This window comes from Symphalangus syndactylus, chromosome 3, assembly GCF_028878055.3.
Source record: "Symphalangus syndactylus isolate Jambi chromosome 3, NHGRI_mSymSyn1-v2.1_pri, whole genome shotgun sequence".
NCBI lineage: Eukaryota > Metazoa > Chordata > Mammalia > Primates > Hylobatidae > Symphalangus > Symphalangus syndactylus.
In genome coordinates, this window is record NC_072425.2 from 108,809,732 (window position 1) to 108,833,400 (window position 23,669).

The 23,669-nt window shown below is 41.1% G+C and overlaps 1 protein-coding gene across 5 annotated transcripts in view; it reads left to right on the forward strand.

The window, feature by feature from the left end:
- Window positions 1-20,068, forward strand: part of LRRD1 (leucine rich repeats and death domain containing 1) — a 37,148-nt gene extending 17,080 nt beyond the window's left edge. For all 5 annotated transcript variants that reach the window (XM_055272730.2, XM_055272731.2, XM_063636356.1 and 2 more), the window contains exons 3-6: window positions 3,061-3,259; window positions 11,980-12,141; window positions 16,802-16,919; window positions 19,633-20,068. In XM_055272730.2, coding sequence (XP_055128705.1) covers window positions 3,061-3,259; window positions 11,980-12,141; window positions 16,802-16,919; window positions 19,633-19,819 — 666 coding nt within the window. In that variant the 3' untranslated portion in view covers window positions 19,820-20,068. The remainder of the gene's footprint in view (window positions 1-3,060; window positions 3,260-11,979; window positions 12,142-16,801; window positions 16,920-19,632) is intronic.
- Window positions 20,069-23,669: the final 3,601 nt, after the last annotated feature.

Genomic DNA, 23,669 nt, shown 5'->3' on the forward strand with positions numbered 1-23,669 from the left:
CCAAAATATTCCCATATTTCCCAAACTTATTTGACCATTTTTAACATAACAGCTATCATATACTACATTTCCAGAAAAGTATTTCCAGGGAATACTTGCTTAAGCAGATGGAATGAATAATGATACAGCTTGTATTTAAAAAGTTGATTTTGCACTAACAGACAATTTTTAGTTCTGCAATATAATAATCAGTTAATTCATTGACTGATTCATAACCATCTCACTCATTTTCTCCTCTTATAAGATAACTGTTGGTATCTCCAATGTTATGTACTTAACTCTCTCTTTTTTATTAACTCCTTTCTCACCACACCTGCTGTCACTTACATGCACATTATCCTAAAGTCTACATGACTAGAGCTGATCTCACACCAGTGCTGTAGTCCCATAGTTCCCATTTTTTTCCTGGAAATTATACATTTTCTATTCTTTTGTTGTCACACACTCAATATAACTTCAAAGTCAGCTCATTTTTCTTCCATCTCCTTTCAAAACTTCTCCACTTCTGTTTGTGATGCCAGTTTTTTTTTTAAACTTGCCAGGTTAAACTCATGAAATCATTCTTGTTCCTTTTCCATCATTGGTTATACCTCATCTTACACCAAAATTGTATCATTTTTCCTCTGAAAAAGCTGTTGGATTATCTCCCTCATTTTCCAGTGTCACTGTCTACAACCTGGTCCTTGGTTATCACTCACTTCATGCATAGATTTATGCCAGGAGCCTCCTCCCTTTTAGCAAGCCTTATCAAAGCTGTCAGACTTCATTGCAGAGGACTATTCTCCATGTATCATACTTGCCTGTCAGGAATCCAAATTGCGTATCTGTTGTCTTTTCAAAGTGAGTAGCTGCCCAAGGCAACAGTCCACATATTTGCAACATCATTGCAAAGGTCATCAAATGGAAAAAATGATTTACAAGAACTCCTGTCAAAAAGAATATCCCATGTAGTTGAAAATATCACTTGATAACCCCCTTGGGGTGGAAATGAAATGCCCAAATAATTAACTTATATAATAGCAGATGGTTACTTATCTGAAGAAAAGTCAGATTAATCACAGGGCTTTTATTTTACTAAAGGAAGGATGCCCAACAGAAACCTTCCTTCTATATGAATTCTATCATCATACAGCTCTCAGACACCACCTCTAGTAAATGCTGAGAAGGTAATTAAAGAATATTTGTTTCAATGAATGTCAAATAATGAACCCACCTACCTGTTTTGATCTGACTCCTACTTCATAGGCCGGGCTCTCAAGTCTTGCCATAGCCTGGTTCCATGCTCCTTATCCAAACAAATCTCCCTCTGCTTTGCATCACCTTTTTTTGCTGGTCAGCTTCTCACTGGCCATTATTATGCATGATATTTATCTTGCCTTAAGTGTCCTGTAACTTTTTTCTAATTCTATTCATTCTTTGTTTTTGTTTTTGTTTTGTTTTGTTTTTTTGAGACAGAGTCTCACTCTGTCGCTCAGGCTGGAGGACAGTGGTGAGATCTCAGCTCGTTGCAACCTCCGCCTCCCGGATTCAAGTGATTCCCCTGCCTCAGGCTCCTGAGTAGCTGGGATTACAGGCACTCACCTCCACGTCCAGCTAATTTTTGTATTTTTAGTAGAGATGGGGTTTCACCATGTTGCCCAGGCTGGTCTCGAATTCCTGTGATCCACCCACCTTGGCCTCCCAAAGTGCTGGGATTGCAGGTGTGAGCCACCGAGCCCAGCCGCCTATTCATTCTTAAGAGGCTATTCAAGTTCTACTTTTTACGTGAAGCTTTACTTTAGTTCTCTGATTTGTAGTAATGTACCTTTTCTAAACTTTCATTAATCAGTTATTAATTGTATTATTTTGGCATTGGATTACCTATTGCTTCATTCCATTTCCTGATTTTTTCATATGGATATATTGTGTTCCCTAAAATAAATTTTAATCTCCGTGAAGTTGGAGACTATCTCTTATGCTTCCTTTATACCTGGAAGAACATATAGCACAACATCCAGAATGTACCTTGTTGTTTAGCTATTTCAGAGGTGCCTATACATTCAAAATTGTTTTGTTCATAGAGCTTCCTTTATTTCAAAAGCCACTCATAATGGCCCTATTTTCTCTAAAAAATATGCATATTTATTCTTCATTTTAACAGAATATTTTAATTCCTGCAATTTTGCAACACTTTTTATAGTAGGAATTTTTATTTAAGGTCACATTGCCAAACTGTGACTCCATTATTAAACATTTGGTCAAAATGCATTTTGTGCTTAGGAACACATACAAAAAGTATAAAACATATGTATCATTCATTTAGAAAATCTAAAAAAACGCACACAAAAGATGAATAAAAAGCAATGGGGCCTGGCGAGGTAGCTCATGCCCTTAATCCCAGCACTTTGGGAGGCCAGGGTGGGAGGATCACCTGAGGACAGGAGTTCGAAACTAGCTTGGCCAACATGGCAAAACCCCGTTCTACTAAAAATACAAAAATTAGCTGGGCGTGGTATGGGCACCTGTGATCCCAGGTACTCGAGAGGCTGAGGCAGGAGAATCGCTTGAACCCGGGAGGCAGAGGTTGCAGTGAGCTGAGATCACGCCATTGCCCTCCAGCCTGGGTGACAGATCAAGATCCCCGTCTCAAAAAAAAAAAAAAAGCAATGTTGATAGGACTAGGAATAAGGAGATCAAATGTGGGATGGAGTAGTTGGAAAAGATTTCCAGGAGGGGGGCGGGAAAGAAGCCAAAACAGGGTCAGATTTAGGGAGAAGAGAATGGGATAAGGAGGTAATGAACACTGAGTGATGGGAATGTGAGCAAAGTGGGTAGCAAGCCACAGGGTTGAATTAGAAGCATTGGTCAGATTGGGAAGGTACTTGGATGTCACACAATATCTTGTGGGTTTTAGCCAGAAGGGAGAGTCAGTCACAAAGAATTTGTGACATAATAAAAATATCTCCTTTTTAAGACAAAAACAAAAACAGACAAAACTCTTTCATTTGATATTAGAAAAAATTTTAGTCATGCAAATATGTATGTATTTATAAATGTATAATTGTGTAATCTTTGTTACAGTTAACAAGACTTCCAGGAGAGCTATCTAATATGACTCAACTTAAAGAACTTGATATCTCAAATAATGCAATCAGAGAGATTCCAAGAAATATAGGAGAACTGAGAAATTTGGTTAGTTTACATGCATACAATAATCAAATAAGTTATCTTCCACCATCTTTGCTATCTTTAAATGATCTGCAGCAACTAAACCTGAGCGGTGAGTGTCAAGCATAATCAGTAAGCATAATCAATAAGTAGAGTATTAATGTCTGAGTTGCAAATTTTGCTGACCAGATACAGAATGGCAAAGAGTCAACATAAGGTATTAAGTCACCATTAGAAGGAAATGACTGTCCTAGGTACAGAAAATGAAAGCAAAGTATAAGGTCCAGTTCTTGCCTTGAAAGAGTAGGAGAGGCTGAACATATTTTCATTTATTTTCTCTCTTCTCTGCCTATACCCAGTCATTTAGTATTTCTTCCCTTTCTGAACCCAACCTCACCTCTTCCTCTACACACACCTACACAACCTCAGGTCAGCATTTTTTCTGCGTTTCCTTCTCTGTTGGCTCCCCTGATACTTCCCCTATACCCTATAATACTCTAATACCTTACGTGGAGTCATTTACAAGGTAAAGCATCACAATAACCAAAACAAAATAAAAATGACATTGTAGAAAAGAAAATAAACCACTCTAAAGATATCAGAAAAGATTTCCTAAAGTACAACAAATACTGCGTTGATTATATATATATAGATACACATACACACATATATATACGCACATATATGTACACATATATACATATATACACATATATATACATATATATACACACATATATTTATTTATTTATTTATTCATTTATTTATTTATTTTGAGACAGGGTCTCACTCTGTTGTCCAAGCTGGAGCACAGTGGCAGGATCATGTCTCACTGCAGACTTGACCTCTCTAGGTTCAGGTGATCCACCTGCCTCAGCCTCCCAAAGTGCTGGGATTATAGGGATGAGCCACCATGCCCAGCCAGCAGTGTCTTTAAAAGCCTAATTTTGGAAGTGACATAACATCACTTCTGCTCTATTCTATTGATCACACAGACCAACCTTGGTATAATGTGGAAGGGGACTACACAACGGGGTAAAAGGAGGTAGATATCATTGTGGGCTAACAGATAGCCTTAATTCTATTTGAATAATTGAATTTGTAGTTAAAAGCTCTCATACAAAGAAAATTTCTAGCTCAGATAACTTCACTGGTGAATTCTATGAAGTATTTTACAGAAGAAACAATGCCAATTTCAAAAAGGATTCACTGGTGAATTCTTTCAAGTATTTTAAAGAAGAAATCATTAAATTAGGCCGGGCATGGGGGCTCATGCCTGTAATTCCAGCACTTTGGGAGGCCGAGGGGGGCGGATCGCTTGAGGTCAAGAGTTCGATGCCAGCCTGGCCAATATGGTGAAACCCCGGCTCTACTTAAAAAAAAAAAAAAAATTAGTCGGGTGTGGTGGGGCACACCTGTAATCAAAATCAAAACTACTCAGGAAGCTGAGGCAGGAGAATCGCTTAGACCCAGGAGGCGGGGGTTGCAATGTGCTGAGATTGTGCCACTGCACTCCAGCCTGGGCGACAGAGTGAGACTCTGTCTGAAAGAATCAAGGAAAGAAAAGAAAGAAGGAAGGAGGGAAGGAAGGAAGGAAGGAGGGAAGGAAGGAAGGAAGGAAGGAACGAAGGAAGGAAGGAAGGAAGAAGGAAGGAAGGAACGAAGGAAGGAAGGAAGGAAAGAAGGAGAAACAATGCCAATTTAAAAAATTCTGTCATAAAATTGAGGATAAAACATGTCTCAGTTCATTCTATGAGGCCAGCATTATCCTAATACCATAATAAGACAAAGACATTACTTGGAAACTTACAGAATAATATCCTGCTTGAACATCGATGCAAAATTCCTTAATGAATTAAAGCAAATCAAATCCATCAATATAAAAAATGATATCATGTTGTGACCAAGTGGGATTTACCCTGGGAATGCAAGGTTGAGTCAATATTCAAAAACTAATGCATATAATTCACCATCTGAACAGGCTTACGAAAAGCCATATGAACTTCTCACTGTAAGTATAAAAAGCAAAGCAAGCAGATGTGGTGGTTCATGCCTGTAATCCCAGCTACTTGGCAGACATAGGCAGGAGGATTGCTTGAGCTCAGGAGTTTGAGGCTACAGTAAGTTATGATTGTGCCACTGCATTCCAGCCTGGGCAACAGAACAAGACCTCATCTCAAAAAAAAAAAAAGCAATTATCATATGAAAAAATGCAATTTCCATTCAAGATTTTCAAAAACAAACAACAAAAAACTCTCAGCAAGCTAGAAATAGAAGAGATTTCTCAACTTGAAAAAGTGCATCTGCAAAACTCCTATAGCTAATATCACACTCCATGGTAAACGATTTATTTTCCACTATGATCAGGATTAAAGTAAAGTTCTCCTTTCTCACCACTTCTTTTTGACGTTATAACTGGAATCCCAACTAGCACAACAACACAAGAAAAAGAAACAAAAAGTAAACAGATTGTGAAGGAAGAAGGAAAAACTATTTCTGATAATAGAGACACATTGTCTAGGTCAAAAATCCCAAAGGATCTACAGAACAAGTAAGCTTAGCAAGATTGCCATATACAGAGTTAATATACAAAAATCAATCATATTTCTACAGACTAGCAAGAAATGATTGGAAATTGATTTCTTTAAAAGTACAATTTAAAATGGTACCCAAACCATAAATAAATCTAACAAATTACATATAAGATCTATATGCTGAAAACTGTAACATAGATAAAACTAAATAAACCTAAAGTAGAGAGATATATAGTGTTTATAAATTGGAAGACAATATTGTTAATATGTCAGTTTTCCCAAAACTTATCTTTAAATTCAACTCAATTCCAATAAAATCCTAGCAGAGTTTTTTGTTTCAGAAAACAATGAGGTAATTCTAAAATGTATATAAAAAGTCAAAGGAACTAGAATAGCCGAAACAATTTTGAAGAAGAAAAACAAAGCTGGATGATTCACACAACCTGATTTCAAGACTTATGCAAAACTATAGTCATGAAGACAGTGATAGTATTGGCAAAACAACAGACATAAGGATCAATGGGACAGAATAGAGAGTCTAGAAATAGATCCACCTATGGTGGTTAATATTGAGTGTCAACTTGATTGGATTGCAGGATGCAAAGTATTGTTCCTGGGTGTGTCTGTAAGGGTGTTCCCAAAGGAGATTAACATCTGAGTCAGTGGACTGGGAGAGGCAGACCCACCCTCAATCTGGGTGGGCACAATCTAATCAGCTGTCAGCTCCACTAGAATAAAGCAGGCAGAAAAATGTGGAAGGACTAGACTGGCTTTGTCTTCTGGCCTCCATCTTTCTCCCATGCTGGATGCTTCCTGCCCTCAAACACTGGACTCCAAGTTCTTCAGCTTTTGCGCTCTTGAACTTACACCACTGGTTTGCCAGGGGCTGTAGGGCCTTTGGCCACAGACTGAAGGCTGCACTATTGGATTCCCTACTTTAGAGGTTTCGGGACTTGGACTTGCTTCCTTGTGCCCCAGCTTGCAGATGGCCCATTGCAGGACTTCACCTTGTGGTTGTGTGAGTCAATACTCCTTAATAAACTCCCTTTTATATATATGTCTCTCCTATTAGTCCTGTCCCTCTGAAGAACCCTGACTAATACACCCACTATATGGTAGTCCTATCCCTCTAGAGAACCCTGAATGATATACCAACTATGTGGTCAACTGATTTTTGCCATGGTAGTTCCCCCTTATCCACAGTTTCAGTTTCCATGGTTTTACTCATGGTCAACAGTGGTCTGAAAATGTTAACTGGCAAATTCCAGAAATAAACAATTCATAAGTTTAAAATTGTGCACTTTTCTGAGCAGCGTGATGAAATCTCACACTGTCCTACCTGGGATGTGAATCCATTTACTGCATGTGCTCCCTGCCTGTCAGTCACTTAGTAGCAGTCTCAGTTATCAGATCCACTGTCACAGTATCACAGTGCTTGTGTTTGTGTAACCCTTATGTTACTTATTAATGGCCCTAAAGCACAAGAGTAGTGATGCTGGCAATTTGGATACACCAAAGAGAAGCCTTAAAGTGCTTCCTGTAAGTGAAAAGGTGAAAGTTCTCAACTTGGAAAGAAAAGAATCATATGATGAGGTTGCTAAGATCTGCGCTAAGGAAGAATATTCTATCGATGAATTTGTGAAGACGGAAAAAGAAATTTGTGCTAATTTTGCTGTTGCACCTCAAACTACAAAATTACAGCCACAGTGCATGATAAGTGCTTAGTTAAGAAGGAAAAGGCATTAAATTTGTGGGTGAAAGACATGAACAGATGTGTTCTGATTGACAGCAATCATGTTTGATACTGTATTCAGTTTGTAGGCATCAGCTGGGGGGTCTTGGAAGGTATCTCCCATTGATAAGGAGGAACTACTGTAATCCAACAGAGGAAGAACATTATTTTCAACAAATATTGCTGGATCAACTGGATGTCTAAAAGCCAAAACAAAACAAAATAAAACAAAAACAAATAAATAACCATAATATAATTTTGATCCTACACACTATATAAAAATATTACCTCAAAATGAATCACAGACCTAAATGTAAAAGCTAAAACTACAAAACTTCTAGATAAGAACATAGAAAAATATTGTTTTGCAAAAAAAAAAAAGTGAAAAAATATTAAAAGTCTGGGTGTCATGGCTCATGCCTACAGTCCCAGAACTTTGGGAGGCTGAGATGTGAGGATTGCTTGAGACTCAGGAGTTTGGGACCAGCCTGGGCAACATGGGAAAACCCCATCTCTACAAACAAAATGCAAAAAAATTAGCTGGGCATGGTGGTGCACTCCTGTAGTCCCAGCTGCTTGAGAGGCTGAGGTGGGAGGATCACTTGAACCCATGAGGCTGAGGCTGCAATAAGCCAAGATCGTGCCACTGCACTCCAGCCTGGGTGACAAGGCCAGACCCTGTCTTAAAAAAAAAAGGTGAAAAAAATTGAAAACTTGGCAAGGATTTCTTATATACAACACTGAAATTACAATCCACAAATAAACCTAATTGATAAGTTGGTTTTCATCAAAATTGGAAGCTTCTCGGCTGGGCTTGGTGGCTCATGCCTGTAATCCCAGCACTTTGGAAAGCTGAGGCAGGTGGATCTCCTGAGGTCAGGAGTTCGAGACCAGCCTGGCCAACATGGTGAAACCCCGTCTCTACTAAAAATACAAAAAGATTAGCCAGGCCTGCTGGCAGGCGCCTGTAATCCCAGCTACTTGGGAGGCTGAGGCAGGAGAATCGCTTGAACCCAGGAAGCAGAGGTTACAGCGAGCCAAGATGCTGCCACTGCACTCCAGCTTGGCCGACAAGAGCAAGACTAAATAAAGGCTTTTTAAATTTTTTTTATTTTTATTTTTATTTTTTTTATGACAGAGTCTTGCTGTGTCACCCAGCCTTGAGTGCAGTGGCACGATCTAGGTTCACTGCAGCTTCTGCCTCCGGGGTTTCCTGCCTCAGCCTCCTCAGTAGCTGGGATTACAGGCGCCTGCCACCATGCCCAGCTAATTTTTGTATACTTTTAGTAGAGATGGGGATTCACTATGTTGCCCAGGCTTGTCTCAAATTCCTGACCTCAAGTTATCCACCTGCCTTGGCCTCCCAAAGTGCTGAGATTATAGGCATGAGCCACTGCGCCCGGCTTGAAAGACATTTTTTAAAAGAATGAAAAGCAAAGCCATGGATTGGAAGAAAATATTTGCTTAATACTTTAAAAAAAAAAAAAAACTAAAAACAAAATTAAGAAGTCAAACAACTTAATAAAAATTGGTATAAATTTTGAACAGATAATTTACTAAGAAGCTATATGAATGAAAAATAAGCATAAGAGGCTGGGCGTGGTGGCTCACGCCTATAATCCCAGAACTTTGGGAGGTTGAGGCAGGTGGGTCGCTTGAGGTCAGTAGTTCAAGACCAGCCTAGCCAACATAGTGAAACCCCATTTCTACTAAAAATACAAAAATTAGCTGGGCATGGTGGCTTGTGCCTATGGTCCCAGCTACTCGGGAGGCTGAGGCACAAGAATTGCATGAACCCTGGAGGCAGAGGCTGAGGTGAGCTGAAATCACACCACTACACTACAACCTGGGTGACAGAGCTAGACTCTGTCTCAAAATAAAAAAGAAAGAAGAAAAAAAGGCCGGGCGCGGTGGCTCACGCCTGTAATCCCAGCACTTTGGGAGGCCGAGGCGGGCGGATCACGAGGTCAGGAGATCGAGACCATGGTGAAACCCCGTCTCTACTAAAAATACAAAAAATTAGCCGGGCACGGTGGCGGGCACCTGTAGTCCCAGCTACTCGGAGAGGCTGAGGCAGGAGAATGGCATGAACCCGGGAGGCGGAGCTTGCAGTGAGCCGAGAATGCGCCACTGCACTCCAGCCTGGGCGACAGAGCGAGACTCCGTCTCAAAAAAAAAAAAAAAAAAGAAGAAAAAAAAGAAGCATATGAAAATATTATGCTTATTAGTCATATTAGAGAAACGCAAATTAACTATACAATGAAATATTGCTATTAGAATAGTTAAAATTAGGCTGGGTGCAGTGGCTCACGCCTGTAATCCCAGCACTTTGGGAGGCCCAGGCGGGCAGATCATGAGGTCAGGAGTTTGAGACCAGCCTGACCAATACGGTGAAACCTCGTCTCTACTAAAAATACAAAAATTAGCTGGTGTGGTGGCATGTGCCTATAGTCCCAGCTACTCAGGAGACTGAGGCAGAAGAATTGCTTGAACCCAGGAGGTGGAGGTTGCAGTGAGCCGAGGTAACGCCACTGCACTCCAGCGTGGGCGACAGAGCAAGATTCCATCCAAAAAAAAAAAAAAAAAAAAGAATAGTTAAAATTAAAATCTGATAATACCAAAAGCTATCGAAATACAAGTAACTGAAACTCTGATACACTGATGAAAGAAATACAAAATGGTACAATCCTTTAGAAAAGTTTGGTAGTTTCTTATATAGTTGTACATACACTTAACCATACAAGCCATCAATCTCACTTCAACTACTCTTTTACATGAAATGAAAACGTATTCAACAAACAACTGAGTACAAATGTATAGAGAAGCTTCCTTTGTAATTGCCAAAACTGGAAGCTCTTCAAATGTCATTTATGTTTTAAATGGATAAATTATTTACATCTATATAATGGAATACTTCTCATTAAAAAGAAAAAAACTATTGATACACACAACACTGATATTGTTGTAATGCTAAGTGAAAGAAGTCAGACCCTAAAGACTATATGCTGTGATTTATAACATATATGTTATACATGTATGTGTGTGTATATATACATATATAAAATTCTAGGTTTATAATAAATATATTTTACACACACACACACTCCCAGAAACACTGTATCCAGATCTTGGTTTCTAAATACGATTATTCACTAAAAGGAACCAAGTTCCTTTATCTGTATTTATAAATAATGTAACTATAAAATATATAAATAATGTAAAGGCAAATTTTAGGCCTCTCTAAATGACTACAAATTCATTTTTACCACAGTTTTACTTCTTTTTTTGTTTTTTTTTTTGAGACAGAGTTCCACTCTTGTCTCCCAAGCTGGAGTGCAATGGCATTATCTCTGCTCCCTGCAACCTCTGCCTCCCGGGTTCAAGCAATTCTCCTGTCTCAGCCTCCTGAGTAGCTGGGATTACAGGTGCCCACCACCACGCCCAGCTAATTTTTGTATGTTTAGTAGAAATGGGGTTTTGCCATGTTGGCCAGGCTGGTCTTGAACTCCTGACCTCAGGTGATCCACCTACCTCAGCCTCCCAAAGTGATGGGATTACAGGCATGAACCACCGTGCCCGGCCCGGTTTTACTTTTTATGTTAGGTTTACATTGGATTAGGATGGCATTGAAAAAATTACATTCAGGAAGGTAGAGTTTAATTCCCACTCCCCCTTGAGGGTAGCCTAGATTTAGTGACTTACTTCCAAAGAATAGAGTATGGAAAGGAAAAAAATTATAACATTATCTTGGAGAATGCTAGCAGAGACTGTGCTATCCAAGAGATAAAATTTAACATCATTAGTGATGTCATGTGGATATGAGGTATCCCTGATATAATGTGATAAGTGCACTTCACCTCTGTGGTATTCTTTCCAAAAACACATAACCCCAGTCTAATAATGAGAACATATCAGACAAATTCAAGTTATGGTACATTCTACGAAATTCATAACCAGTACTTCTTAAAACTGTCAAGGTCATGAAAAACAAGGAAAGACTGAGAAACTATCACAAACCAGAGGCGACTAATGAGACAGAAATGTATGCAATGAGATTTCCTGAAACAGAAAAAGGACACTGATGGAAAAACTAATGAATCCAAAAAAATCTGAAGTGTATTTAGTAGTAACATACCAATACTGGTTTCTTAGATTAAACAAATGTAATATGATAATGTGAGATAACATTAGGTGAAACTAAAGCTAGATGAGGAATGCAGAAGAACTTGCTACAATCTCTGCAACATTTCTATGAAGCTAAAATCATGCTAAATAAACAGTTTAGTTTAAAAATTACCATCACATCCACTCTATAAAGTTCTTTGCTGTATTAAAAGAGGATAGTCTCTGTCTCATTTTGCCACCCCTAGGAGAGAAAGGAACCACAGCTGTCTTTCTATAAACATCCTTTTTTGCTCTTAGCATGTGGACATCAGAAATAATTTATGACCTGCTGCATTGTGAGGGTCCTCTGGTACTTTGCCAGCAAGACATAATAGATGTTATTTGTCTCCATAGTTTTCTTTTATAGAAAGATGTAATTCAATTCTAATTTTTTTCCACTAGGAAATAATCTGACAGCTCTACCTAGTGCTATCTACAATCTTTTTTCACTGAAGGAGATAAATTTTGATGACAACCCTTTGCTGAGGCCTCCAATGGAAATCTGTAAAGGAAAACAGTTGTATACTATTGCACGCTATCTACAGAGGGCAGATGAAAGAGATGGTAGGTGATGAGTTATTGACTATCTAACAAGTCATTTCTTTTTTTTATTTTATTTTAATATTTTTGGAAACAGGGTCTCACTCTGACACCAAGGCTGGACTGCAGTGGCATGATCACGACTCACTGCAGCCTCAGATTCCTGGGCTCAAGTGATCCTCCCATCTCAGCCTCCTGGGTAGCAGGGACTGCAGGCGTGTGTCACCGTGCCTGGCTAATTTTTTAATCTTTTAGTAGAGACAGGGTCTCACTATGTTGCCCAGGCTAGTCTTGAACTCCTGAGCTCAAGCAATCCTCCTGTCTTGGCCTCCCAGGGTTGGGATTACAGGTGTGAGCCACCACACCCAGCCACAAGACACAATCTGATATGAATTAAAAGATGGTTTGCTTTAATTGGAGGCTTTCGATCTGGCAGAGATATGAAAATACTGATCATCTTTCTTTTATTAAAGTTAGGATTTCTTTTTGATAATTCAGATTATGTAATCCAGGTCCATACAAATTGAGGCACTGAAAATAGGCAAATCCAAGTGGAGGAGGGGTGGGCCGTTTCCTACCCTGTTGACCTTAATGCCCTTCAATAGGTATTTCATTGAGATTGTGGCCAGACTCAAAATCCACACATAAATCTGTCAGTTCCAATCTGTTCTACCAAATGTAGTTGTTCTAAAAGACATTTGGAGTTGGGTGTGGTGGCTCATGCCTGTAATCCTAAAACTTTGGGAGGCCAAGGCAGGAGAATCACTTGAGCTCAGAAGTTCGAGAACCAGCCTGGGCAACATAGTGTGTGACCTTGTCTCTATTTTTAAGAAAAATAAATAAATAAATAAATAAACAAATAAATAAATAAATAAATAAATAAATAAACAAATAAATAAAAAAAATACATTTGGCTTTGAGGGAAGTCCATGGAGCCATTCCACTGATGGCAGTCAGTCCCACTATGACCATCTGTCTGAAATATTTTGACAGTCTTTATCCCATCTGTCCTTGAGCTCTCTGTTGTGTGTCTGATTATTTCTGAGAACAGGCCCATTTTCTTTAAAATGGACTAGATGAAGACTGGTTTCAAGTGTCTGGGAGGGAATCTTCACTGTCCAATTCTTTCCCTAGGGCTGGGTTCCCAACAGTTAGGCTTTTCCCTAGGACTCTGATTTGCCACTTTTCATCACTAGTCAGAATGAATCCAGATTTTGGTCCTCTAATTTAATGCAAGAGAACAATCAGTTATGATCCAGATTTGGGGAAATGGAATACCAAAAACTATCCCATCAGATCATTCTATCATGTATCTTGTCTACATAATCAGGAGCTTGTACTAACGTAATTTCATAGTGAGACAGTCACGAAAAATTGCTTAGTCCTTAAAGTCACAATATACATCCACATACATGGCTATCATTTAGAGGCTTTTGCAAGACTTGGGCTTTATTGATAAAGGAACCTAAAATATAAAATTAAAAGCCACAGTAGCCGTCTTCTTTAACTTACTGTGCAAGTTGTCTTAATTGTTACTATAAAAAGGGATCTTTTGGCCAGGTGTGGTGGCTCATGCCTGTAATCCGAGCACTTTGGGAGGCCAAGGCGGGTGAATCATGAGGTCATGAGTTCGAGAGCAGCCTGGCCAACATGGTGAAACCCCATCTCTACTAGAAATACAAAAAATTAGCTGGGCGTGGTGGCGGGCACCTGTAATCCTAGTTACTCAGGAGGCTGAAGCAGGAGAATCGCTTGAACCCGGGAGGCAGAGGTTGCAGTGTGCCGAGATCGCGCCACTGCACTCCAGCCCGGGTGACAGTGCGAGACTCCGTCTAAAAAAATGAAAGGATCTTTTATAGTAATTCTATTTCTATAGAATAAAGATTTTAGGGGTTTTCTAGGATCCATAAAGTATTTCTTTTTTTTTTTTTTTGAGACGGAGTCTCGCTCTGTCACCCAGGCTGGAGTGCAGTGGCGCGATCTCGGCTCACTGCAAGCTCTGCCTGCCAGGTTCACACCATTCTCCTGCCTCAACCTCTCTGAGTAGCTGGGACTACAGGCGCCCGCCACCACGTCCGGCTAATTTTTTGTGTTTTTAGTAGAGATGGGGTTTCACTGTGGTCTCGATCTCCTGACCTCGTGATCCGCCCGCCTCGGCCTCCCAAAGTGCTGGGATTACAAGTGTGAGCCACTGCGCCCAGCCGGATCCATAAAGTATTTCTGTTAGGTACAGCAGTTTAGAGAAGGGCTTAGAATCTCATCCATTTATCTCCTTTCCCTACGCCCAAGGAACCTTCATATTGCAGGCTTGGCATCCAGTGAGGGCAGAGAGAAATCAGCACGGGAGATGTATTTATTCTGCAATTAACAAATGGAGCCTTTTTCTTAAACTTTTACTTAGAAGATTGGAATTTTATATATATCATAGCATGAAATATAGCCTGAGAGAGTATATATAAAACTTTTTAAAACAGAACATATTTGATCATGCGGGATGGTACATCTCGAGTTCTGGAAATTCCCACAGGCTGGGGGTAGTGGCTCACGCCTGTAGTACCAGGACTTTGGGAGGCCAAGGCAGGAGGATTGCTTGAGCCCAGGAGTTCGAGACCAGCTTGGGCAATATAGTGAGACTCTATTGCTTCTTGGCCTTTTGGCTAAGATCAAGTATAGTGAGACCCTGTCTCTACAAAAAATTTTTAAAACTGAGGTGGGCAGATAACTTGAGGCCAAGAGTTTGAGACTGGCCTGGCCAACATGCCAAAAACCCATCTCTACTAAAAATACAAAAATTAGCTGGGCATGGTGGCACGTGCCTGTAGTTCCAGCTACCTGGGAGGCTGAGGCAGGAGAATCGCTAATCTGGAGGCGCCTGTAGTTCCAGCTAATCGGGAGGCGGAGATTGCAGTGAGACAAGATCCCGCTACTGTACTCTAGCCTGGGTGACAGAGCCAGACTCTGTCTCAAAATAAGTAAATAAATAAAAATTAAAAATAATGAATTAGCCAGGCATGGTGGCACATGCTTGTAGTCCCAGCTACTTGTGGGGGTGAAGTGAGACAGTCGCTTGAGCCTGGGAGGTCAAGGCTGCGGTGACCTGTGATTATGCTACTGCACTCCAGTCTGAGCAACAGAGTGAGACCCTGTCTAAAAAAAAGAAAAGAAAAAACTCACAGTACCTTTGTCAAGAAAAAATGGATCTTGTTCAAATTAGCTGGAAGTTTTAATTAAAAAAACTAAAATCACTAATTGCTCAGCCAACTTATTAAATAATTGACTTGAATATAAAATATGCACTTATACACCATATTTATAGTAGACGTGAACTTAGTTTCTCAAGTTGGTACATAAAGAAGCACACACAATTTTTGCCCATATTCTCCACCAAACAAAATAAAACAAAACAAAACACACCCATACACATAAAAAAGCCAGAACTGAAGGAAGCAGTCAAATGCATTTCAAATCCTGGAGGAATTAAAGAGCTTGGAGGTCAAAGTTGCTTATAAATAGGCTGGGTGCGGTGACTCATGCCTGTAATCCTGGCACTTTGGGAGGCCAAGGTGGGCGGATCACTTGAGGTCAGGAGTTCGAGACCAGCCTGACCAACATGGAGAAACCCCATCCCTATTAAAAATACAAAAAATTAGCCGGGTGTGGTGATGCATGCCTGTAATCCCAGCTACTCGGGAGGCTGAGGCAGGAGAATCACTTGAACCGGGGAGGCAGAGGTTGTGGTGAGACCAGATCACACCCCATTGCACTCCAGCCTGGGCAACAAGAATGAAACTCTGTCTCAAAAAAAAAAAAAAAAAAAGTTGCTTATAAATATTCTTTTCAACAGCCATTTTAAGTGTTGGATTTTTCAGATTTTAGAAAAAAATGGAACAAATGTCAAATGTTTCAAATTTCAGTTCATATTTTAGATCTGCATTGTCATTGTCATTTTTTTTTTTTATGAGACGGAGTTTCACTCTTGTTGACCAGGCTGGAGTGCAATGGCGTGATCTTGGCTCACTGCAACCTCTGCCTCCTGGGTTCAATCGATTCTCCTGCCTCAGCCTCCCGAGTAGCTGGGATTACAGGCATGTGCCACCACGCCCGGCTAATTTTTTGTATTTTTAGTAGAGACGGGGTTTCTCCATGTTTGTCAGGCTGATCTCGAACTCCCGACCTCAGGTGATCCACCCACCTTGGCCTCCCAAAGTGCTGGGATTACAGGCATGAGCCACCGCACCGGCCGCCATTGTCTTTTTTTTTTTTTTTTTTGAGACAGTCTTGCCCTGTTGCCCAGGCTAGAGTACAGTGGTGCGGACTCAGCTCACTGCAACCTCCGCCTCCCTGGTTCAAGTGAGTCTCCTGCCTCAGCCTCCCGAGTAGCTGGGACTACAAGAACACACAACCATGCCCGGCTAATTTTTATATTTTTATTATAGATGGGGTTTTGCCATGCTGGCCAGGCTGGTCTTGAACCCCTGATCTCAGGTGATCCACCTGTCTCAGCCTCCCAAAGTGCTGGGATTACAGGCGTGAGCCACTGCGCCCGGCCAGCATTGTAATTTTCAGTTTTACTTAACATATACATTTCATAGAAGCATAGAAATAAGAAAACTAGATGTAATATGAACTCAAAATAGATTATCTTTTTCAAAAGATATACATTTTCTTTTATGTTCAAATGTAGAGAAAATCTTAGAGAAGATAATCAAGATAGTTGCCAACAACATCACTGAAACCAATTTTGAATTTTTATGTCAAAAACTAAACCTGGCAAACTCAGAAACTGATATGCCTACAAAGAGGTATGTATAAATGACAGCATTTAGTACAAATTTATTCTCATTCTGATGTATATCATGTTGATATTGCATGGTTTTGAAACATTCATATTAACACAATCTCTACTTTGCTGTAGAAAGCTGATTTAAGTTTATTACATGTTTGTGATCCATGTTGGAAGGCCATATAACATAATAAAGAACAAAGGCTATGAGGACAGACTGACTTTTACTCACAACTGGCTTTGTGACCTTGGGCAAGTCCTTGAACTTCTTGATGACTTGGTTTCTTCACTGGTAAAATGGATATACTCACGTAAGAGAATTGTCATGAGAATCAAGTGAGATCAAGCTATAAAGCATATAGTAGCTGGGCACAGTGGCTCACACCTGTAATCCCAGCATTTAGGGAGGCCGAGGTGGGCGGATCACAAGGTTAGGAGATCGAGACCAGCCTGGCTAACACGGTGAAACCCCATCTCTACTAAAAATACAAAAAATTAGCCGGGCGTGGTGGCGGGCACCTGTAGTCCCAGCTACTCGGGAGGCTGAGGCAGGAGAATGGCATGAACCCGGGAGGCGGAGCTTGCAATGAGCCGAGATCGCGCCATTGCACTCCAGCCTGGGAGGCAGTGAGACTCTGTCTCAAAAAAAAAAAAAAAAAGCATATAGTATAGTAGCAGTAATATACTGGTTTATTAGAAATAACCTTGCTCAATGAACTAAAAGAGGATACAAATAAATGGAAGAACATTCCATGCTTATGGGTAAGAAGAATCAATATCGTGAAAATGGCCATACTGCCCAAGGTAATTTATAGATTCAATGCCATCCCCAACAAGCTACCAATGACTTTCTTCACAGAATTGGAAAAAACTACTTTAAAGTTCATATGGAACCAAAAAAGAGTCCACATCACCAAGTCAATCCTAAGCCAAAAGAACAAAGCTGGAGGCATCATGCTACCTGACTTCAAACTATACTACAAGGCTACAGTAACCAAAACAGCATGGTACTGTTACCAAAACAGAGATATAGATCAATGGAACAGAATAGAGCCCTCAGAAATAATGCCATATATCTACAACTATCTGATCTTTGACAAACCTGACAAAGACAAGCAATGGGGAAAGGATTCCCTATTTAATAAATGGTGCTGGGAAAACTGGCTAGCCATATGTAGAAAGCTGAAACTGGATCCCTTCCTTACACCTTATACAAAAATTAATTCAAGATGGATTAAAGACTTACATCTTAGACCTAAAACCATAAAAACCCTAGAAGAAAACCTAGGCAATACCATTCAGGACATAGGCATGGGCAAGGACTTCATGTCTAAAACACCAAAAGCAATGGCAACAAAAGCCAAAATTGACAAATGAGATCTAATTAAACTAAAGAGCTTCTGCATGGCAAAAGAAACTACCATCAGAGTGAATAGGCAACCTACAAAATGGGAGAAAATTTTTGCAACCTACTCATCTGACAAAGGGCTAATATCCAGGATTTACAATGAACTCAAACAAATTTACAAGAAAAAAACAAACAACCCCATCAAAAAGTGGGCGAAGGATATGAACAGACACTTCTCAAAAGAAGACATTTATGCAGCCAAAAAACACATGAAAAAATGCTCACCATCACTGGCCATCAGAGAAATGCAAATCAAAACCACAATGAGATACCATCTCACACCAGTTAGAATGGCCATCATTAAAAAGTCAGGAAACAACAGGTGCCGGAGAGGATGTGGAGAAGTAGGAACACTTTTACACTGTTGGTGGGACTGTAAACTAGTTCAACCATTGTGGAAGTCAGTGTGGCGATTCCTCAGGGATCTCGAACTAGAAATACTATTTGACCCAGCCATCCCATTACTGGGTATATACCCAAAGGATTATAAATCATGCTGCTATAAAGACACAAGAACACGTATGTTTATTGCGGCACTATTCACAATAGCAAAGACTTGGAACCAACCCAAATGTCCAACAACAATAGACTGGATTAAGAAAATGTGGCACATATACACCATGGAATACTATGCAGCCATAAAAAATGATGAGTTCATGTCCTTTGTAGGGACATGGATGAAACTGGAAACCATCTTTCTGAGCAAACTATCACAAGGACAAAAAACCAAACATCACATGTTCTCACTCATAGGTGGGAACTGAACAATGAGAACACATGGACCCAGGAAGGGGAACATCACACTCTGGGGGCTGTTGTGGGGTGGAGGGAGGGGGGAGAGATAGCATTAGGAGATATACCTAATGTTAAATGACGAGTTAATGGGTGCAGCACACCAACATGGCACATGGATACATATGTAACAAACCTGCACATTGTGCACATGTACCCTAAAACTTAAAGTATAATAATAATAAAATAAAAAAATTAAAAAAGGAAATAACCCACAATTATGATTTTGAGGTCTTGAGAACTGAATGTAAATTGAATTGTTGATTTTCTATAAGGGGACAAGGGATGGGCTGGAGCTAACATTTACTTTCTATGTCCCAAGCTCCATGCCAAATTTTTGTAGAGATTCTCTTCACCAATTAATTTCATCCTCACTTCAGTCTGGTAAAATTGGTTTGAAAACCTAGATATACAATATTACAGGAGTTTAAAGCAATGTTCTTAATTGACAATTCAAATAATTATTAGTAATTTAAATATATTAAATGTTAATAAATATTTAACTATTAATATTATTAATAATGTTTTTCAGCACTGTTTCATTAAGTGAGAGAGCCCAGCAAACACTTGTTATATGGAAAACACAAAGTAACAAGTTATCACTAACCACTGCTGCTTTAAGAGATCAACTAATTCGAGCACTAACTATGATAGGAGCATATGAAATTATGGACAAAATAACAGCTTTAAATCTTTTTACGCGTGCAATTAAATTCTAACCAGTGGATCAATAATAAAAGCTGAAAACTTTTGATGCACTTATAATTGAAACTGTGTTTGTGAACCATTTCACTTCACTTTATCATACAAGAGAATTGCATCTTTTTTCTTGCATTCTTAAGAGACGATGGCAACTTATAACTACCACTCTAATGTTATAATAAAATATTACAGTTTTGTGTGTTTGTTCTGTTGTCTTATTATAGTGATGTTGAATTTGAAAATAATTCCTTTTTTTTTTTTTTTTTTGAGATGGAGTTTTTGCTCTTGTTGCCCAGGCTGGAGTGCAGTGGTGTGATCTTGGCTCACTGCAACCTCTGCCTTCTGGGTTCAAGTGATTCTTCTGCCTCAGCCTCCTGAGTAGCTGGGACTACAGGCACCCATCACCACGCCGGGCTAATTTTTGTATTTTTAGTAGAGACGGGGTTTCACCATGTTGGGCAGGATGGTCTCCATCTTCTGACCTTGTGATCTGCCTGCCTGGGCCTCCCAAAGTGCTGGGATTACAGGCGTGAGCCACCACGCCCAGCTCGAAAATAATTCTATTAAAATTTTCCTGTTATATAATGCTTTTATACAACTCCCGATTTATAAGTAGCAACATTACTAGCGATTTTCACTGGAGTTAGAAAGCAGAACAGTTTCTTTTTAGATGCTAGCTTAAAAAAAGAAATAAATATACCATTCCTACTTTTTCTCCATTAGGAATGGGATAGCTTTGTTAAACATAAACTAGGGCCAGGGCCAGTAATCCTTCAGTTGAGTGTCCAGACAGGATTGATAGAGTGGCCATCTGTTGTCTTGTTGGTCATGTGAGACTCTCTCCCCTTCTTCCGCTATCAGAAAACCTTTCACAGGGGGAATGCATTGCACATATTTCAATGTGGAGCTGACCTTGTCGTGTAAGTCTCTTCCCCCACTCCAGCACTAACATCAATATCTTCTACTCATTTAATCATAATGATTGTTTCTGACTCAGGGAAAGCCCTTTTGAGAGGTGACAGCGTGCTGGCAGTCCTCACAGCCCTCACTCACTCTCGGCGCCTCCTCTGCCTGGGCTCCCACTTTGGCGGCACTTGAGGAGCCCTTCAGCCCGCCGCTGCACTGTGGGAGCCCCTTTCTGGGGTGGCCAAGGCCGGAGCCGGCTCCCTCAGCTTGCGGGGAGGTGTGGAGGGAGAGGCGCAGGCAGGAACTGGGGCTGGGCATGGTGCTTGCAGGCCAGCGCGAGTTCCGGGTGGTCGTGGGCTTGGCGGGCCCCACACTGGGAGCAGCCGGCAGGCCCCGACGGCCCCGGGCAGTGAGGGGCTTAGCACCTGGGCCAGCAGCTGCTGTGCTCAATTTCTTGCCGGGCCTTAGCTGCCTTCCTGCGGGGCAGGGCTCGGGACCTGCAGCCCACCATGCCTGAGCCTTCCCCCTCTCCGTGGGCTCCTGTGTGGCCCGAGCCTTCCCGACGAGCGCCGCCCCCTGCTACAGGGTGCCCAGTCCCATCGACCACCCAAGGGCTAAGGAGTGCGGGCGCACGGTGCAGGACTGGCAGGCAGCTCCACCTGCGGCCCCAGTGGGGTGTGGGATCCACTGGGTGAAGTCAGCTGGGCTCCTGAGTCTGGTGGGGACTTGGAGAGCCTTTATGTCTAGCTAAGGGATTGTAAACACACCAATGGGCACTCTGTATCTAGCTCAAGGTTTGTAAACTCACCAATCAGCAAGCACCCTGTGTCTAGCTCAGGGTTTGTGAATGCACCAATCAACACTCTGTATCTAGCTACTCTGGTGGAGACTTGGAGAACCTTTGTGTCAACACTGTATCTAGCTATCTAGTGGGGAGGTGAAGAACCTTTGTGTCTAGCTCAGGGATTGCAAACGCACTAATCAGAGCCCTGTCAAAACAGACCACTCGTCTCTCTAAAATAGACCAATCAGCAGGATGTGGGTGGGGCCAGATAAGAGAATAAAAACAGGCTGCCTGAGCCAGCTGTGGCAACCCACTCACGTCCCGTTCCACACTGTGGGGGCTTTGTTCTTTCGCTCTTTGCAATAAATCTTGTTGCTGCTCAGCTTTGGGGTCCACACTGCATTTATGAGCTGTAACACTCACTGCGAAGGTCTGCAGCTTCACTCCTGAAGCCAGAGAGACCACGAACCCACCGGGAGGAACGAATAACTCCAGACTTGCCGCCTTAAGAGCTGTAACACTCACCGCGAAGGTCCGCAGCTTCACTCCTGAGCAAGCGAGACCACCAACCTACCAGAAGGAAGAAACTCCGAACACATCCGAACATCAGAAGGAACAAACTCCAGACGCGCCACCTTAAGAGCTGGAACACTCACTGCGAGGGTCGCTTGCTTCATTCTTGAAGTCAGTGAGACCAAGAACCCACCAATTCCGGAAACAATTTGACTCAAGCCAGGCCATTAACAGTTTCTCTTGGATCTTTTTACAGAGTTACTAGGGAAGATGCACTCTTCTTGCAGGTAGGTTATGAGTCTTGGAGTCTTGGTATATCATGCACAGTGGGTAGTAGTCTGCCGAGAGCTGGATGGCAAGAGAGAGACAGAACCTTGTTTATATTGTCTGATCCTCAATCCCCATACTTCTGCACTTTTTGCTTTTAACCCACTTAAGGAGTGTGACCTGGGTTTCCATAACTTTAAATGGAAAGAGAACTAATACAAGTGGTTAAGAATATTGTGGAGGCCAGGCATGGTGGCTCATGCCTGTAATCCCAGCACTTTGGGAGGCTGAGATGGGTGGATCACGAGGTCAGGAGATCGAGACCATCCTGGCTAACACAGTGAAACCCCGTCTCTACTAAAAATACAAAAAAATAGCCGGGTGTGGTAGTGGGCGCCTGTAGTCCCAGCTACTTGGGAGGCTGAGACAGGAGAATGGCGTGAACCCAGGAGGCAGAGCTTGCAGTGAGCCGAGATGGCGCCACTGCACTCCAGCCTGGGCAACAGAGGGAGACTGTGTCTCAAAAAAAAAAAAATATTGTGGACATAGTGCAGTTTTTGTTACCTTAAAAAATAATTTTCTATGTGAGACCATATTAAAGAAAGAAATTTATAGGCCAGGCGCAGTGGCTCACGCTTGTAATCCCAGCACTTTGGGAGGCCGAGGCGGGCGGATCACGAGGTCAGGAGATCGAGACCACGGTGAAACCCCGTCTCTACTAAAAATACAAAAAATTAGCCGGGCGTGGTGGCAGGCGCCTGTAGTCCCAGCTACTCAGAGAGGCTGAGGCAGGAGAATGGCGTGAACCCGGGAGGCGGAGCTAGCAGTGAGCCGAGATCGCGCCACTGCACTCCAGCCTGGGTGACAGAGCGAGACTCCGTCTCAAAAAAAAAAAAAAAAAATTTATTTTGCAGGTTAAAATTTAAAGTGTATATTTTGTTGCCATTCTGGAAGTGCAACAGGTTAATATTGGTTTAACAACTATACAGCCTGTGTCTCTAATCCTTCCCTATTTTAAAACTTCTTGTGGTAGGGATAAGAACCTGTGGGTTTATATTGGCTTAATGATGGTTGTTGTTAATGTTTTCCACTGGAGGCAAGGTACTTCCATAGAATGTTAAAGTGTGAAGGACCTTGGAAATTGTCTAGTGAAGTCTATCTTCTCATTTAACAAATGAGCAAACTTAAGACCTAAAAAAATTTAAGTGATATGAACTGGTTTCTCTACTCTTCCTTCAGAAATGAAGTTATAAAGACTAGAAAATGTTCTAGGTGAAGCTTTGGTATGAAGTAAGAGAGACAGAGAGAAAAGAAAAAAGCTGGGTAACATCAGAACCACGAAAGTGTCAGTTCTTATCAACTTTTGCTAAATTGCTACAATTCTACACCTTTTAACG